Raw genomic sequence first — 19,804 nt, 5'->3', positions numbered from 1 at the left:
CTGGTTGGAGGATAATTCCTGCCTATTCCCTCCTATTTCCTATAATTTTACTATCAGAATTTCTGGAAAACCCAGGAATTCCGGGAAAGTTACTGTGCAACTCTAGGGAGAAACGACGATGATGATGAGAATATACATTGTGTTTATATTCTGTATCTGCGTTGGATCAGTGAAACATGTTGGCATCTTTCCATAGATGTGTATCTCTTCTGTAAGTGGACAGTATATGACTAAAATGGAACAAGTTTAAATCCTATACATCTCCTTGTGATTTCTGATTGTTGTGTACTTCTTCATCAATAGGGAAAAAGTGAGGTACAGTAACCTACCCAAGAGGTTGCATCATTTCCACATCCTCCCTACGCCTCAACACGCTTGTGTCAAAGCAAAAGTCTTAGTAATATACAGACCTGGTCGTTCTGTATCATCACAATCAACCGATACTGATTGCTAAAACGTTTGCTAGATGTTTTTCATAAGTTGTAATATGACTGCGTTCCAAGTCACGTGTCAGAACAGACCAATGACCTTGGCTGTCCATGCTCCGCACCATTCTAGAACACCCGTTACAAGGATTCCATCACAGCTTGTTAATCATTGAAGAGGTTCTCATTGAGAAGCTACTGTATCCCTGGACGAACACCTGCTGCTAACAGGTGGTCAGATAGGCTTCTAGACAGAGAGATAACACTCAGATGAGGATGGGGATTGGTGGAGAAAGTGGGGGGGGGAGGGTCGAGGCACAGATGCTTGTGATTGGTGGAGAGGGAGAGGGTCAGGAGTTATAAAGGATGGGGATTGGTGAAGACAGCTTCACTGGCAACATGATGAAGATTCTTCTGCTTCTAGGATTTGTGGCAGTGGCCCTGGCTGAGGTGACGCGTTTCGATGGGTAAAATATCAAACTTTTATTTTGAAATATTTTAAAATCACAAGTTCTCAGAATACAACATAGAAAAATATACTTAGAAAATTATGAAGATAGACTCTGTACATTACAATCTGTGCTACCATGTGGCTTATTGGTGATGAATGGAGACCTCGTGAATGACCATGTGGACGACTGTATTCTGATATGTTTATTAATGCTCCCAGAGATCTATAAAATGTGTTCTCTAACCCAGTTAGCGCATAACGTTCTGAGAACCATGTGTTTCTTAGAGCTTGGTGAGAGCATGGTTGTCCTATGGTTAACTTGCATAAAACCTTACCACAATGTTCTGAGAGTGGTGCAGGATAGTTTTGGAACATTCTCAGCACATTTATAGAAAAATATACATACTTTTTGGGGGGTATTTTATTACTTTAACAGAATGTTTCGTAACAGTTAAAAAATTGCTAAAATGAACTTTAAATGGATAGTCCATCAGACTATCTACAAACTTTCAGTAACATTTCAACTACCTACTAACCCTAGCTTTAAACCTAACCTTAACCCTAAATTTAACCCCTACCTTAACCCTTATCCTAACCCTAAATTTAACCCTTACCTTAACCCTTATCCTAACCCTAAATTTAACCCTTACATTAACCCTTATCCTGACCCTAAACTTAAACCTAACCTTAACCCTTATCCTAACCCTAAACTTAAACCTAACCTTAACCCTTATCCTAACCCTAAACTTAAACCTAACCTTAACCCTTATCCTAACCCTAAACTTAAACCTAACCTTAACCCTTGTCCTAACCCTAAACTTAAACCTAACCTTAACCCTTATCCTAACCCTAAACTTAAACCTAACCTTAACCCTTGTCCTAACCCTAAACTTAAACCTAACCTTAACCCTTATCCTAACCCTAAACTTAAACCTAACCTTAACCCTTATCCTAACCCTAATTGTAACCTAAGCAGTAGTTTATCAACAGATAATTTGTTATTAGTATGACCATCTCCAGAGCATGTACACGTGAAAAAACCAGACTATCCAAATATAAGTGTGACCTTTAATTTGAATTTTCGCAACGTTCTCCAACTGGTTTGACATTGGGAATGTTCTCAAATAGTTCAGGGGCTGTTTTTCTGGTAAGAATTTCAGTACTTCAGCATAATGTTTCCTACAGGTAGTTCTATTCAATATGATGTTCTCAAATAGTTCAGAGAACATTAAGAAAATAAACACAAACAAACGTCAGTAACGTTCAGAAAACTTATCTTAAAATACTATTTAAAAAATATCTACTTTCTTGTTCTCAGCATCAAGAAAACTCTCTCTATTCTCTATTTTGTTAAGTGTGTTCAGGTGTGTTGGCCACGCCCACTAACTGGCCACACCTGAGCTTTTATTTCTTTTAAATGGGGTCTGTTTGAATAGACAAAAATGAACAGCTTTGTATGTATAAAAAAACATGCCATACTGGCTCCTTCCCGGTGGTGCACTGGACTCATTCCACGGATAGAAAACAGAAAAAAGTATAGTTTCAAATCTCTGATGTCGTGTCACAATAAAAAAATGATCTGTTTACAAGATTAATTAATTTTCATGTTTCTTAGCAAAATGTTCTCAGAACTTTCCTGGAAACTATAAAAATAAATGTTCCCAGAACAGGCAAAATGTTCACTTTTACTGGTCAGAAAACATAGCTTCATTACCTCAACCAATGAGAAACAAAAACTCAAATTCCCACAACTTCCAAGAAACAAATGTGCTAGCTGGGTTTCTCTTGTCTTGGTTGTCAAGGTGTTCTATAATAACAGTGTATATCTCTTGTATTGGTTGTCAAGGTGTTCTATAATAACAGTGTAAATCTCTTGTCTTGGTTGTCAAGGTGTTCTATAATAACAGTGTATATCTCTTGTCTTGGTTGTCAAGGTGTTCTATAATAACAGTGTATATCTCTTGTCTTGGTTGTCAAGGTGTTCTATAATAACAGTGTATATCTCTTGTCTTGGTTGTCAAGGTGTTCTATAATAACAGTGTAAATCTCTTGTCTTGGTTGTCAAGGTGTTCTATAATAACAGTGTATATCTCTTGTCTTGGTTGTCAAGGTGTTCTATAATAACAGTGTATATCTCTTGTCTTGGTTGTCAAGGTGTTCTATAATAACAGTGTATATCTCTTGTCTTGGTTGTCAAGGTGTTCTATAATAACAGTGTAAATCTCTTGTCTTGGTTGTCCAGGGAGAAAGTGTTCCGTCTGAAGCCTGTCCTTGATGATCATGTTCTCCTTATCAAGGAGCTGGCCAACAGCATGGAGGTACATAAAAAACCCTTTCACTATTCTTAGCCGAGCCTAGCCAAGCTGTACTGGACTGGCCTGGTTACTGGTTACGATGCTGTGAAAGAAAAGAAAACATTTGAATTCAAATCATTTTGGTTCCCAGAGACTTATTTCAGGCCCCCTAGGTTCCCACACGAGAACCAGAACACTTTGCCTCTCTATGCTGTGAAGGACTTGTTTGAGGATGTACAGTATGTGTTAAAATGTGTGTCTCCCCCTTCCGCCCGTCTGTCTGTCTGTCTGTCTGTCTGTCTGTCTGTCTGTCTGTGTCTCCCCCCCTCCGCCCATCTGTCTGTCTGTCTGTCTGTCTGTCTGTCTGTCTGTCTGTCTGCCTGTCTGCCTGTCTGTGTCTCCCCCTCCGCCCCTGTCTGTCTGTGTCTGTGTCTGCTGTCTGTCTGTCTGTCTGTCCTGTCTGTCTGTCTGTCTGTCTGTCTGTCTGTCTGTCCTGTCTGTCTGCCTGTGTCTCCCCCTCCGCCCGTCTGTCTGTGCCTGTCTGTCTGTCTGTCTGTCTGTCTGTCTGTCTGTCTGTCTGTCTGTCTGTCTGTCTGTCTGTCTGTCTGCCTGTGTCTCCCCCCCTCCGCCCATCTGTCTGTCTGTCTGTCTGTCTGTCTGTCTGTCTGTCTGTCTGTCTGTCTGTCTGTCTGTGTGTGTGTGTCTCCCTCTGCAGGTGGACTTCTGGAGTCCTGAGAGTGCTGACCTGGTGACCATAGATATTGACGTGGATCTCCATGTTCCTGCTGCCCACACTGACATGGTCTACACCATTCTGCAGCAGAGTGGCATGGAGACTGGGTAATACAATATGTATCAATACTGGATGTCCGGGAAAATGTAGTAGTATCTTTATGTAGTAGTATACTGTAGTATATATATGTATAGATACTACTACATACCACTACATATAGATACTACTGGATACTACTACATATAGATACTACTACATATAGATACTACCTACATATAGATACTACTACATATAGATACTACTACATACTACTACATATAGATACTACTACATACAACTACATACTACTACATATATATATATATACTACTACACACAACTACACAGTGGTGGGAAAAGTATCCAATTGTCATATTTGAGTAAAAGTATAGATACCTCAATAGAAAATGACTCAAATTAAAGTGAAAGTCACCCAGTAAAATACTACTTGAGTAAAAGTCTAAAAGTATTTGGTTAAATGTAAAGGTAAAAGTACAACTAATTTCATATTTCTTATATTAAGGCAATCAGCACAATGTTCTTGTTTTTTTTAATTTACGGTTTAGCCTGGGGTCCAACTCCAACACTCGTCATTTACAAACTAAGCATGTGTGTTAAATGAGTCCTCCAGAACAGTAGAAGGCAGTAGAGATGACCAGGAATGTTCTCTTGATAAGTGTGTGAATTAGACACTTTTTCCTGTCCTGCTAATCATTCAAAATGTAACAAGTACTTCTGGGTGTCTGGGAAAATGTTTGGAGTAAAAAAAAGTACCTAGTTTTCTTTAGGAATGTGGTGAAGTAAAATCAAAAGTAGTCAAAAATATAAATAGGAAATACCCACAAAAACGACTTAGTTGTACTTTAAAGTATTTTTACTTGCTTCTACATATTGATACTACTGCATATAGATACTACTACATACCTCTACACCTGCATTGCTTGCTGTTTGGGGTTTTAGGCTGGGTTTCTGTACAGCACTTTGAGATATCAGCTGATCTAAGAAGGGCTATATAAATAAATTTGATTTGATTTGACAAAAGTTTGGAGTTGCCTCTTCACAGTTGACGTTGAGACTGGTGTTTTGCGGGTACTATTTAATGAAGCTGCCAGTTGAGGACTTGTGAAGCCTCTGTTTCTCAAACTAGACACTCTAATGTACTTGTCCTCTTGCTCAGTTGAGCACCGGGGCCTCCCACTCCTCTATCTATTCTGGTTAGAGACAGTTTGCGTTGTTCTGTGAAGGGAGTAGTACAGTGTTCTTCGGTTTCTTGGCAATTTCTCGCATGGAATAACCTTAATTTCTCAGAACAAGAATAGACTGACGAGATTCAGAAGAAAGTACTTTGTTTCTGGCCATTTTGAGCCTGTAATCGAACCCACAAATGCTGATATTTCAGATACTCAACTAGTCTAAAGAAGGCCAGTTTTATTGCTCCTTTAAGCAGGACAACAGTTTTCAGCTGTGCTAACATAATTGTAAAAGGGTTTTCTAATGATCAATTAGCCTTTAAAAATGATAAACTTGGATTAGTTAACACAACGTGCCATTGGAACACAGGAGTGATGGTTGCTGATAATGGGCCTCTGAACGTCTATGTAGATATTACATAAAATAAGGCTCGGTGTCCAGCTAGCGGGACAACTTCCTGTGAAACTGGAGGGCGCGTAATTCCCTAAAATGCCCTAAAATGTCATCAAACTATAATATTTATTTCGGAAAGAAGGATGTTCAATATGAAACCGATTTTAGCAGGTGCGCAACTTCATCATTGCGCGCAAAGATACGGATTTCCAAGACTGTCATCATACACAAACTGTTATTTCTTATTAGTTTTTGAAGTTACAAGCGTGAAACCTGGAACATAGACTGCTGCCACCCTGTGGAAGCCATAGGAATTGCATCCAGGGAGCTATTTCGCAATATGAGCTTTCTCTAAGAGGATGGTCTCTCAACAAAACAAACAAAATAATTATTTGGATTTTCTCCTACCATATCTAATGTGTTGTATTTTCCTAAATTATTTGAATAGTTCTACAAACTTCAAAGTGCTTTCTTTCCAATGGTACCAATTATATTTATATCCTGGCTTCAGGGCCTGAGCAACAGGCAGTTTACTTTGGGCACGTCATTCAGGCGGAAATAGAGAAAAAAGGGGCCCTAAGAAGTAAAAAATATGCTTTTTCCAGCGGCAATAGTCATTTACAACATTAACAATGTCTACACTGTATTTCTGATCTGAATTGTATGTTATTTTAATGGACAAAAATGTGCTTTTCTTTCAAAAACAAATAGATACTACCACATTCCCCTATAGATAATACATACTACACACTGACATAATCTTTACCCTGCTGTAGTAAAGTGGGATGGAGACTGTAATATAGATATTGTATATAGATATAAAGTAATCTACTACTGTTATCACTGTTACATAGATATTACTGGATACTATAGTACTGTTATTACTGTTATATAGATATTACTGGATACTATACTACTGTTATTACTGTTATATAGATATTACTGGATACTATATTACAGTGATTACTGTTATATAGATATTACTGGATACTATACTACTGTTATTACTGTTATATAGATATTACTGGATACTATATTACAGTGATTACTGTTATATAGATATTACTGGATACTATACTACTGTTATTACTGTTATATAGATATTACTGGATACTATACTACTGTTATTACTGTTATATAGATATTACTGGATACTATATTACAGTGATTACTGTTATATAGATATTACTGGATACTATACTACTGTTATTACTGTTATATAGATATTACTGGATACTATACTACTGTTATTACTGTTATATAGATATTACTGGATACTATATTACTGTTATTACTGTTATATAGATATTACTGGATACTATACTACTGTTATTACTGTTATATAGATATTACTGGATACTATACTACTGTTATTACTGTTATATAGATATTACTGGATACTATATTACAGTGATTACTGTTATATAGATATTACTGGATACTATACTACTGTTATTACTGTTATATAGATATTACTGGATACTATACTACTGTTATTACTGTTATATAGATATTACTGGATACTATATTACAGTGATTACTGTTATATAGATATTACTGGATACTATACTACTGTTATTACTGTTATATAGATATTACTGGATACTATATTACAGTGATTACTGTTATATAGATATTACTGGATACTATACTACTGTTATTACTGTTATATAGATATTACTGGATACTATACTACTGTTATTACTGTTATATAGATATTACTGGATACTATACTACTGTTATTACTGTTATATAGATATTACTGGATACTATATTACAGTGATTACTGTTATATAGATATTACTGGATACTATACTACTGTTATTACTGTTATATAGATATTACTGGATACTATACTACTGTTATTACTGTTATATAGATATTACTGGATACTATATTACAGTGATTACTGTTATATAGATATTACTGGATACTATACTACTGTTATTACTGTTATATAGATATTACTGGATACTATACTACTGTTATTACTGTTATATAGATATTACTGGATACTATACTACTGTTATTACTGTTATATAGATATTACTGGATACTATATTACAGTGATTACTGTTATATAGATATTACTGGATACTATACTACTGTTATTACTGTTATATAGATATTACTGGATACTATACTACTGTTATTACTGTTATATAGATATTACTGGATACTATATTACAGTGATTACTGTTATATAGATATTACTGGATACTATAGTACTTCATACTAATATAAATAGTATTTCTGCTCAGTGATGTATCATTGGATTTAGGTAAAACGTTGAGTTTTTCAATCAGTTTTCCACTTCGATTCAACGTCATCACATTGAATGTTTTGGTTTAAATGACGTGGAAACAACGCTGACTCAACCGTTTTTATGCCCAGTGGGAAGTATGTGGGTTACAGAGTGAAGCGAAAGAACTAAAGAGACTATTGACTGAAAGTAATCTGACCTTGGCAAAAGGTCCATTGAAGGCGGTGTGTCCATGGAACTAGCTGCTAAAAGAGACTCAGCCGTTAAGTTCATCAGGAGTTGCAACTGAACATCAGAGAAAGTAAGAGACACGCTTCCGCTGTGCTAGAAAGAGCCATCAGTCGTGGTGTAAGGACATGGACTGTCCAGGCTGTGGAATTTAAAAAGGCCTTGAACTGGAGAAAGAACAAGAGAACATTTAAAAGACTGAAAACAAGAAAGAGACTTTCCAATGAAAGATAAATAATACAATTTGACAGTATAATAGTATACGTTAATTACTATCTAGCATGTACACTGAGTGTACAAAACATTAAGAACACCTGCTCTTTCCATGACAGACTGACCAGGTGAATCCAGGTGAAAACTAGGATCCCTTAGTGATGTCACGTGTTAAATCCACTTCAATCAGTGTAGATGAAGGGGAGGAGACGGGTTAAAGAAGGATTTTTAAGCCTTGAGACAATTGAGACGTGTACGTGTGCCATGCAGAGGGTGAATGGGCAAGACAAAAGATTTTTAAGTGCCTTTGAACGGGGGTATGGTAGTAGATGCCAGGTGCACCGGTTTGTGTCAAGAACTGCAACGCTGCCGGGTTTTTCACTCTCACCAGTTTCCCGCGTGTATCGAGAACAGTCCACCACCCAAAGGACATGAAGGCTTTCGACAGCTTGTAGAGTCAAAGGCTTTCGACAGCTTGTAGAGTCAACATGGGCCAGCATCCCTGTGGAAGCATTGTAGAGTCAACATGGGCCAGCATCCCTGTGGAAGTCTTTCGACAGCTTGTAGAGTCAACATGGGCCAGCATCCCTGTGGAAGGCTTTCGACAGCTTGTAGAGTCAACATGGGCCAGCATCCCTGTGGAAATCTTTCGACAGCTTGTAGAGTCAACATGGGCCAGCATCCCTGTGGAAGGCTTTTGACAGCTTGTAGAGTCCATGGCTCGACAAATTGAGGCTGTTCTGAGGGCAAAAGGGGTGCAACTAGATATTAGAAGGGTGTTCCTGATGTTTGTTATACTCAGCGTACGTTGATGGGGGAATTGTCTCTGTTCTCAGAGTCCTGATTGAGGACCTACAGGCTCAGATGGAAGAGCAGCTGGACAACAGAACCCCAGACCCCAGAGTACACAGCTACACCAAATACAACAGTTGGGACAAAGTAAGATTCTCTCTATCCTTCTGTCTCTCTCTCTCTATCCTTCTGTCTCTCGCTCTCTCGCTCTCTCTCTGTCAATATATCCTAGTACAACAGTTGGAACAAAGTAAGATACTATCTCTCTCACTACCACTGTCTCTCTGTTTCTCCTCTCTTTCTCTCTCATCCCGCTCTCTCCCTTTCTCTTTCATCCCTCGATCTACGTGTGTCTCCAGATCCAGGCATGGATCTCCTCCATCTCCTCCTCAAACCCCGACCTGATCAGCCGTCAGGTGATCGGAAACACCTACGAGGGACGTCCCATGAACGTTCTCAAGGTATTACTCACGCTATTGTTGTTGAATAGTCTGGTCAGTGGTCTATGAAATAGTCTGGTCAGTGGTCTATGAAATAGTCTGGTTAGTGGTCTATGAAATAGTCTGGTCAGTGGTCTATGAAATAGTCTGGTTAGTGGTCTATGAAATAGTCTGGTCAGTGGTCTATGAAATAGTCTGGTCAGTGGTCTATGAAATAGTCTGGTCAGTGGTCTATGAAATAGTCTGGGTAGTGGTCTATGAAATAGTCTGGTCAGTGGTCTATGAAATAGTCTGGTCAGTGGTCTATGAAATAGTCTGGGTAGTGGTCTATGAAATGGTCTATGAAATAGTCTGGTCAGTGGTCTATGAAATAGTCTGGTTAGTGGTCTATGAAATAGTCTGATCAGTGGTCTATGAAATAGTCTGGTCAGTGGTCTATGAAATAGTCTGGTCAGTGGTCTATGAAATAGTCAGTGGGAAATAGTAGTGGTCTATGAAATAGTCTGGTCAGTGGTCTATGAAATAGTCTTGGTAGTGGTCTATGAAATAGTCTGGTCAGTGGTCTATGAAATAGTCTGGGTAGTGGTCTATGAAATAGTCTGGACAGTGGTCTATGAAATAGTCTGGGTAGTGGTCTATGAAATAGTCTGGGTAGTGGTCTATGAAATAGTCTGGTCAGTGGTCTATGAAATAGTCTGGTCTAGTGGTCTATGAAATAGTCTGGGTAGTGGTCTATGAAATAGTCTGGTCAGTGGTCTATGAAATAGTCTGGGTAGTGGTCTATGAAATAGTCTGGTCAGTGGTCTATGAAATAGTCTGGGTAGTGGTCTATGAAATAGTCTGGATAGTGGTCTATGAAATAGTCTGGTCAGTGGTCTATGAAATAGTCTGGTCAGTGGTCTATGAAATAGTCTGGTCTATGAAATAGTCAGTGGTCTATGAAATAGTGGTCTATGAAAATAGTCTGGATAGTGGTCTATGAAATAGTCTGGTCAGTGGTCTATGAAATAGTCTGGGTAGTGGTCTATGAAATAGTCTGGAGTGGTCAGTGGTCTATGAAATAGTCTGGACAGTGGTCTCTGAAATAGTCTGGGTAGTGGTCTATGAAATAGTCTGGTCATGAAATAGTCTAGTGGTCTATGAAATAGTCTGGGTAGTGGTCTATGAAATAGTCTGGTCAGTGGTCAGTGGTCTATGAAATAGTCTGGTCAGTGGTCTATGAAAATAGTGGTCTATGGTAGTGGTCTATGAAATAGTCTGGTCAGTGGTCTATGAAATAGTCTGGTCAGTGGTCTATGAAATAGTCTGGACAGTGGTCTATGAAATAGTCTGGTCTATGAAATAGTCTGGGTAGTGGTCTATGAAATAGTCTGGGTAGTGGTCTATGAAATAGTCTGGGCAGTGGTCTATGAAATAGTCTGGGTAGTGGTCTATGAAATAATCTGGTCACTGGTCTATGAAATAGTCTGGACAGTGGTCTATGAAATAGTCTGGGTAGTGGTCTATGAAATAATCTGGTCAGTGGTCTATGAAATAATCTGGTCACTGGTCTATGAAATAGTCTGGACAGTGGTCTATGAAATGTTCTAGCCTACTCTGGTTCACATTTTGGATCATTCACTAGCAGCTCTTATCCAGTGTAAACCTCTATTGAACACCATGTAGCCTACGTCAATCTCAACAACACAGACCTGTTGAACTAAAGGTTAAAGGAGTAAAACGTATCTCTACAGATCGGTAAGAAGTCCAGCTCCACCAAGCCCTCTATCTTCTTGGACTGTGGTATTCACGCCAGGGAGTGGATTTCCACCGCTTTCTGCCAGTGGTTCGTCAAAGAGGTGAGGCTCAGAGTGACATAGTACAACTCATTTAATAGGATATCAATGGACGCACAATGACACTTCTGTAATTCTATATCATATCATCTATATGCCCAGCTATGACATTTGGTTCCTTGGAAGTTGTGAGAATGTATGTTTTCGGTTTCACAACAGGTTGTTGCAAAGAAGCCATATGTTTCCTTAACATTCTTTTTAAACGTTCTGTGAACAGAAGTGAAAAATGTTGCTTGTTCTGAGACTGTTTATTTTTAGGTTGCAGGGAGGTGGTTATGAGAACGTTTTACTCGTTCCTTGACCGTTTTCCCGTTTTCTGCGAACAGACATTATTGGTTATTTGATAGTTTTTGAATAACTTCCTTAACTTTCACTGAATGTTAGCTTAGTTGTGCTATCTTTAACTCCAAGCTCAGATAGGACATTAATTTCCTTCGGTATTAATCATGCAAACACATGTCTTTTATTATTGTGACACGGTATCAGTGAGATTTAAACCTATAACTACCCGTGGGATGAGTCCAGTGCACCACCAGGAAGGAGCCAGTATGGAATGTTTTTTTTATACATACAAAGCTGTTCATTTTAGTCAAACAGACTTTATGTCAAAGGAAACGAGCACTATGAACATCAGGTGAGGCCAATTAGTGGGCGTGGTCAACACACCTGAACACACTTAACAAGATGAAGGCTAAAGAGAGGTTTGTTGACGCTGAGAACGGAATGTATAGGTTTTTAAATAACATTCTTAGAATGTTCTCCGAACGTTACTAAAGTTCACTTGTGTTTTTTTTTTTAATAGAACGTTTTCTTAACGTTCTCGGAACAATTTGAGAACATGACTTTAAATCGAACCATGAGGAAGCCTGTGGGAAACTATGCTGGAGTAATGAAATTCCCACAGAAGAACATTAACGTCCTCTGAACTATTTGAGAATAAATCCCTATGTCAAACCAGTTTGACAACGTTCCTACAACATTACCAAAATGAAGTATAACCATGTTTGAACTTTTAGGAAAAGTTATGTTAAGGTAATGAAATACCAAGAAAATTACATTTTTTTGCCAAGTTCCTTAAATGTGCTGAGAATGTTCCAAAGCTAAGCAACTATCCTGCACCGTTCCCAGAACGTTGTGGGAAGGTTGTATGCAAAATAACCATAGGACAACCGCACTCTCACTATGCTCTAAGAAACATATGATTCTCAGAACGTTATGTGCTAGCTGGGTATATTGTCCTCTTCCTCCATCGAAACAGTTCAGAACTCAAATTCATAACCCTCTCACTCTCGTCTTCCTCTCTCCCTCTCCTTCTCTTCCTCCTTCTTCCCAGGCTCTGTCCACCTACGGTAGTGACTCTGAGATGACCGGCCTGCTAAACCAGATGGATGTCTATGTTCTGCCCGTCTTCAACATCGACGGATACGACTTCACCCACAATAGCGTACGTTTTCCTTTAGCTGTTAGCCATTAACTTCTAGCCTGTTGGCCACTAGCCATTAGCCAGTTAGCCGTTAGCTGTTAACCAGTTAGCAGTTAGCCGTTCACTGTTAGCCAGTTAGCTGTTAGCCAGTTAGCTGCTAGCCAGTTAGCTGCTAGCCATTAGCTAGTTAGCCGTTAGCTGTTAGCCAGTTAGCAGTTAGCCATTAGCTGTTAGCCAAAAGTACACTAATTGCTGTTATACTTTATTACCTGATTATTGACACTGCCTGATTTCTGATGGCAAAAATGTGGTGTTTAACTACTCATTATACAGTATGTGATCAAATAAAAATAAATAATATTAGTCACATGCGCCGAATACAACACCTTACAGTGAAACTCCTACTTACGAGCCCCTAACCGACAGCTCAGTTTTTAAAAAATCACGCAATGCAGTATCACAGCAATTAGTGTACTTATGGATTTATGTTGTGGCTCGGTGTGTGTTTTGGACCTGTAGAACAGGATGTGGAGAAAGACTCGCTCCAGGATGTCTAGTTCCAGCTGCATCGGTGCTGATCCCAACAGAAACTGGAACGCTGGATGGTGCAGTGAGTACAGTCATATAAACTGTAACATGGAGGTGCATTTCTATAGAGATACAGTATAGAGTGTATTTCTACTATATAGAAGTGCATTTCTATAGAGATACAGTATAGAGTGTATTTCTACTATATAGAAGTGCATTTCTATAGATATACAGTATAGAGTGTATTTCTACTATATAGAAGTGTATTACTATAGAGATACATTATAGAGTGTATTTCTACTATATAGAAGTGTATTACTATAGAGAAACAGTATAGAGTGTATTTCTACTATATAGAAGTGTATTACTATAGAGATACAGTATAGAGTGTATTTCTACTATATAGAAGTGTATTACTATAGAGATACAGTATAGAGTGTATTTCTACTATATAGAAGTGTATTTCTATAGAGATACAGTATAGAGTGTATTTCTACTATATAGAAGTGCATTTCTATAGAGATACAGTATAGAGTGTATTTCTACTATATAGAAGTGTATTACTATAGAGATACAGTATAGAGTGTATTTCTACTATATAGAAGTGTATTACTATAGAGATACAGTATAGAGTGTATTTCTACTATATAGAAGTGTATTAGTATAGAGATACAGTATAGAGTGTATTTCTACTATATAGAAGTGTATTACTATAGAGATACAGTATAGAGTGTATTTCTACTATATAGAAGTGTATTACTATAGAGATACAGTATAGAGTGTATTTCTACTATATAGAAGTGTATTACTATAGAGATACAGTATAGAGTGTATTTCTACTATATAGAAGTGTATTACTATAGAGATACAGTATAGAGTGTATTTCTACTATATAGAAGTGTATTACTATAGAGATACAGTATAGAGTGTATTTCTACTATATAGAAGTGTATTACTATAGAGATACAGTATAGAGTGTATTTCTACTATATAGAAGTGTATTACTATAGAGATACAGTATAGAGTGTATTTCTACTATATAGAAGTGTATTACTATAGAGATACAGGATAGAGTGTATTTCTACTATATAGAAGTGTATTAGTATAGAGATACAGTATAGAGTGTATTTCTACTATATAGAAGTGTATTACTATAGAGACACCTGAAACCCCACCTCTTTAAGGAATACCTAGGATAGGATAAAGTAATCCTTCTCACCCCCCTTAAAAGATTTAGATGCACTATTGTAAAGTGGCTGTTCCACTGGATGTCATAAGGTGAATGCACCAATTTGTAAGTCGCTCTGGATAAGAGCGTCTGCTAAATGACTTAAATGTAAATGTAAATGTAGATACAGTATAGAGTGTATTTCTACTATATAGAAGTGCATTTCTATAGAGATACAGTATAGAGTGTATTTCTACTATATAGAAGTGTATTACTATAGAGATACAGTATAGAGTGTATTTCTACTATATAGAAGTGTATTACTATAGAGATACAGTATAGAGTGTATTTCTACTATATAGAAGTGTATTACTATAGAGATACAGTATAGAGTGTATTTCTACTATATAGAAGTGTATTACTATAGAGATACAGTATAGAGGGTATTTCTACTATATAGAAGTGTATTACTATAGAGATACAGTATAGAGTGTATTTCCATAGAGATACAGTATGGAGATGTATTACTATAGAGATACAATAGTCCTCCCTCCTCTCACCCTCTCCTCCCTCCTCTCACCCTCTCCTCCCTCCTCTCACCCTCTCCTCTCTCCTTTCACCCTCTGCTCTCTCCTTTCACCCTCTCCTCTCTCCTTTCACCCTCTCCTCTCTCCTTTCACCCTAACCTCTGTCCCCTCTCCTCTCTCATTTCACCCTCTCCTCCCTCCTCTCACCCTCTCCTCCCTCCTCTCACCCTCTCCTCTCTCCTTTCACCCTCTCCTCTCTCCTCTCACCCTCTCCTCTCTCCTTTCACCCTCTCCTCTCTCCTTTCACCCTCTCCTCTCTCCTTTCACCCTCTCCTCTCTCCTCTCACCCTCTCTTCACCCTCTCTTCTCTCCTTTCACCCTCTCCTCCCTCCTCTCACCCTCTCCTCTATCCTTTTACCCTCTCCTCTCTCCTCTCACCCTCTCCTCTCTCCTTTCACCCTCTCCTCTCTCCTTTCACCCTCTCCTCTCTCCTTTCACCCTCTCCTCTCTCCTCTCACCCTCTCTTCACCCTCTCCTCTCTCCTTTCACCCTCTCCTCTCTCCTTTCACCCTCTCCTCTCTCCTCTCACCCTCTCTTCACCCTCTCCTCTCTCCTTTCACCCTCTCCTCCCTCCTCTCACCCTCTCCTCTATCCTATTACCCTAACCTCTGTCCCCTCTCCTCTCTTCTCTCACCCTAACCCATCCCTCTCTCCTTTCACCCTCTCAGCCACTGGGGCCTCCTCCAACCCATGCAGCGACACATTCTGTGGCTCCTCACCCGAATCTGAGATCGAGGTGAAGAACGTTGCTGACTTCATCCGTAGGAACAAGTCGTCCATCAAGGCCTACCTCACCATCCACTCCTACTCTCAGCTGCTGCTCTTCCCCTACTCCTACACCTTTGAGCTGGCGGAGCATCACAGCGAGCTGGTCAGTACCTACCCCCTAACCCTGACCCTAACCCATAACCCTGACCCTAACCCATAACCCATAACCCATAACCCATAACCCTAACCCATAACCACTAACACTGACCCTACCCCCTAACCCTGACCCTAACCCATAACCCCTAACCCTAACCCATAACCACAAACACTGACCCTACCCCCTAACCCTGACCCTAACCCATAACCCATAACCCATAACCCATAACCCATAACCCATAACCCCTAACCCCTAACCCCTAAACCCTGACCCTAACCCATAACCACTAACACTGACCCTACCATAAACCCTGACCATAACCCATAACCACTAACACTGACCCTACCCCCTAACCCTGACCCTAACCCATAACCACTAACACAGTTGGTAACCATGGCGCTAACCCATAACCACTAACACTGACCCTACCCCCTAACCCTGACCCTAACCCATAACCACTAACACTGACCCTACCCTAACCCTGACCGTAAATGTAATGCACTAACATGACTGTAACCAGTCACTTTGACCCTATAAACCCTGACCTAAATAACCATAACACTATATAATGATATATAACACTGACCATACCCCCTAACCCTGACCCTAACCCATAACCCCTAACCCCTAACCCCTAACCCCTAACCCATAACCACTAACACTGACCCTACCATAAACCCTAACCCATAACCACTAACACTGACCATACCCCCTAACCCTGACCCTAACCCATAACCCATAACCCATAACCCCTAACCCTAACCCATAACCCCTAACCCTTACACCATTGAGCACCTTTGAGTACCTACCCTAACTCATAACACCTGACCCAACCCATAACACCTGACCCAACCCATATTCCCTGACCCAACACATAACCCCAGATCCAACCCATAACCCCTGACCATAATACCCCTCCTATAACCACCCCATCCAGACATCTAATACCCCTCCTATACCCACCCCATCCAGACATCTAATACCCCTCCTATAACCTCCCCATCCAGACATCTAATACCCTCCTATAACCACCCCATCCAGACATCTAATACCCCTCCTATAACCACCCCATCCAGACATCTAATACCCCTCCTATAACCACCCCATCCAGACATCTAATACCCCTCCTATAACCACCCCATCCAGACAGATATCTAATACCCCACCTATAACCACCCCATCCAGACAGATATCTAATACCCCTCCTATAACCACCCCATCCAGACAGATATCTAATACCCCTCCTATAACCACCCCATCCAGACAGATATCTAATACCCTCCTATAACCACCCCATCCAGACATCTAATACCCCTCCTATAACCACCCCATCCAGACATCTAATACCCTCCTATAACCACCCCATCCACACAGATATCTAATACTCGTCTCCCTTCACCACTCTAATATCAGGACATTTTTTGTATCTTTTCTCAGTCCCTCCTTCAGATCTATCATCGCTGCTCATCTTAACAAAGGTCGCCTCCAGGCCCTCTTCTGTTGTGTTGCTCTCACAGTGGTTTATAGAGATCTTTGTCACAGTCCTTCCCCAACTCTCACACTCCTGCTGTTAATACCTGGTGTATTTCGCTGACTCAGCGTCACACTGTCCTCTCCTCTCACCCTCCTCTCCTCTCACCGTCCTCTCACCGTCCTCTCCTCTCACCATCCTCTCACCATCCTCTCACCCTCCTCTCACCCTCCTCTCCTCTCACCCTCCTCTCCTCTCACCCTCCTCTCCTCTCACCCTCCTCTCACCCTCCTCTCCTCTCACCATCCTCTCACCGTCCTCTCCTCTCACCCTCCTCTCCTCTCACCATCCTCTCCCCTCACCCTTCTCTCCTCTCACCCTCCTCTCCTCTCACCATCCTCTCCTCTCACCCTCCTCTCCCCTCACCCTTCTCTCCTCTCACCCTCCTCTCCTCTCACCATCCTCTCCTCTCACCCTCCTCTCCCCTCACCCTTCTCTCCTCTCACCCTCCTCTCCTCTCACCCTCCTCTCCTCTCACCATCCTCTCCTCTCACCCACCTCTCCTCTCACCCCTCCTCTCCTCTCACCATCCTCTCACCGTCCTCTCCTCTCACCCTCCTCTCCTCTCACCATCCTCTCACCGTCCTCTCCTCTCACCCTCCTCTCCTCTCACCATCCTCTCACCCTCCTCTCCTCTCACCCTCCTCTCCTCTCACCCTTCTCTCCTCTCACACTCCTCTCCTCTCACCCTCCTCTCCTCTCACCCTCCTCTCACCCTCCTCTCCTCTCACCCTCCTCTCACCCTCCTCTCCTCTCACAATCATATCCTCTCACAATCATCTCCTCTCACAATCATCTCCTCTCACCCTTCCCTCCTCTCACCCTCCTCTCACCCTCCCCTCCTCTCCTCTCATCCTCCTCTCCTCTCACCCTCCTCTCACCCTCCTCTCACCCTCCTCTCCTCTCACCCTCCTCTCACCCTCCTCTCCTCTCACCCTCCTCTCACCCTCCTCGCCTCTCACCCTCCCCTCCTCTCCTCTCATCCTCCTCTCCTCTCACCCTCCTCTCCTCTCACCCTCCTCTCCTCTCACCCTCCTCTCACCCTCCTCTCCTCTCACCCTCCTCTCACCCTCCTCTCCTCTCACCCTCCTCTCACCCTCCTCGCCTCTCACCCTCCTCTCCTCTCTAACCCAGCCACTCATAGTACTTCGGTTCTTCCAGTTCTTCCATTGTCTAAAGATGGAACACGTTTGACCCCTGTATTGTACCGTTGTGGGTTTTAAATCTAAGGCAGTGATCCCTGTCCACCAATCTCTTCGCTCTCTCTCTCTCTCTCTCTCTCTCTCTCTCTCTCTCTCTCTCTCTCTCTCTCTCTCTCTCTCTCCTGCTGTAGATGACTGTTGCTGAGGGAGCTTCCAAGGCTCTCCGTAGTCTGCATGGAACCCAGTACACCAGCGGCCCAGGAGCTGCTACCATTTGTGAGTATACAGACCATGGCTACACCAGGCCTGTGGCCTTAAGCTTTATATAGCATGTTATTGAGAGCTGTGGAAGCTACAGTACAGCTCTACATTTGATTATCCAGGATATGAACCCACAGTGACTGAGTGATAAGGCCTCCTGTCATACTCTGATTTGATTTATATTTAGCTGTGTAGTGTGTAGTGTGCTGTCCTAGCTATAGCGCAATCCTCCAGGATATCACCCATAATATGTTTCTCCCGTTATCTCCTCCTCTCCAGACCCTGCTGCCGGTGGCTCTGACGACTGGGCCTACGACCTGGGGGTGAAGTACTCCTACACGTTCGAGCTACGTGACACCGGGCGTTACGGCTTCCTGTTGCCCGAATCTCAGATCAAGCCCACCTGTGAGGAGACCATGCTGGCCGTCAAGTACATCACCAGCCACGTGCAGAAGAACCTGTACTAGAGGGAACCACGCAGAACCCCTCCACTGCCCAGCAGGGCCACCAGTTATGTTTTCTCCTTGACAACAAACAATAAAACCAGCAACATGTTTAATCTCACAACTCCTCTCTGATTATAATGCTTTCTTTTGTCAATTAGTTATGGTCCAGACAGAGTGAACTACTGGACTGAGTACAGAAGCAGATAGTATCTTCTGCTCTACTTAATAATCTATATCTATTCTAAAAATGACACTCAAATTATCCATAATCATACTGAAAGGAATAACTTTTGGGATAAGCACTTATCTCAAAGTAGCATTTTCTGTCTATTTGCACTGTCTCTTGATTCAAATGAGAATGGTGAGAGAAACAGAGGGAGAGAGAGAAAGAGAGAGTCAGTGAGAGAGGGAATGAGAAATAGAGAGAGAAAGAGAGTCAGTGAGAGAGGGAATGAGAAATAGAGAGAGAAAGAGAGAGTCAGTGAGAGAGGGATTGAGCAATAGAGAGAAAGAGAGAGTCAGTGAGAGAGGGAATGAGAAATAGAGAGAGAAAGAG

At 41.1% G+C, this 19,804-nt stretch overlaps 1 protein-coding gene across 1 annotated transcript; it reads left to right on the top strand.

Annotated features, from left to right (window-relative positions):
* The first annotated feature begins 763 nt into the window (after window positions 1–763).
* cpb1 (carboxypeptidase B1 (tissue)) lies at window positions 764–19,369 on the top strand. Its single transcript, XM_052498633.1, has 11 exons — window positions 764–892; window positions 3,119–3,194; window positions 3,886–4,010; window positions 9,067–9,169; window positions 9,382–9,483; window positions 11,196–11,300; window positions 12,631–12,741; window positions 13,240–13,330; window positions 15,672–15,874; window positions 18,733–18,817; window positions 19,082–19,369. The coding sequence occupies exons 1-11, from the start codon at window positions 792–794 to the stop codon at window positions 19,267–19,269; spliced, it is 1,290 nt and encodes a 429-aa protein (XP_052354593.1). The 5' UTR covers window positions 764–791; the 3' UTR covers window positions 19,270–19,369.
* The last annotated feature ends 435 nt before the right edge of the window (window positions 19,370–19,804 follow it).

Source organism: Oncorhynchus keta, chromosome 4 (assembly GCF_023373465.1).
Source record: "Oncorhynchus keta strain PuntledgeMale-10-30-2019 chromosome 4, Oket_V2, whole genome shotgun sequence".
Classification (NCBI taxonomy): domain Eukaryota; kingdom Metazoa; phylum Chordata; class Actinopteri; order Salmoniformes; family Salmonidae; genus Oncorhynchus; species Oncorhynchus keta.
The sequence above is the reverse complement of the archived record's forward strand: the minus strand, read 5'-3'. Positions and strand labels throughout refer to the sequence as shown.

Excerpts from the sequence above, each read along its gene's own strand:
- cpb1 (XM_052498633.1), top strand. The coding sequence starts at position 792 with ATGGGGATTGGTGAAGACAGCTTCACTGGCAACATGATGAAGATTCTT. Across the intron at positions 13,331-15,671 it reads CTGGAACGCTGGATGGTGCA|CCACTGGGGCCTCCTCCAAC; the intron begins GTGAGTACAGTC and ends TCACCCTCTCAG. Across the intron at positions 15,875-18,732 it reads CGGAGCATCACAGCGAGCTG|ATGACTGTTGCTGAGGGAGC; the intron begins GTCAGTACCTAC and ends CTCCTGCTGTAG.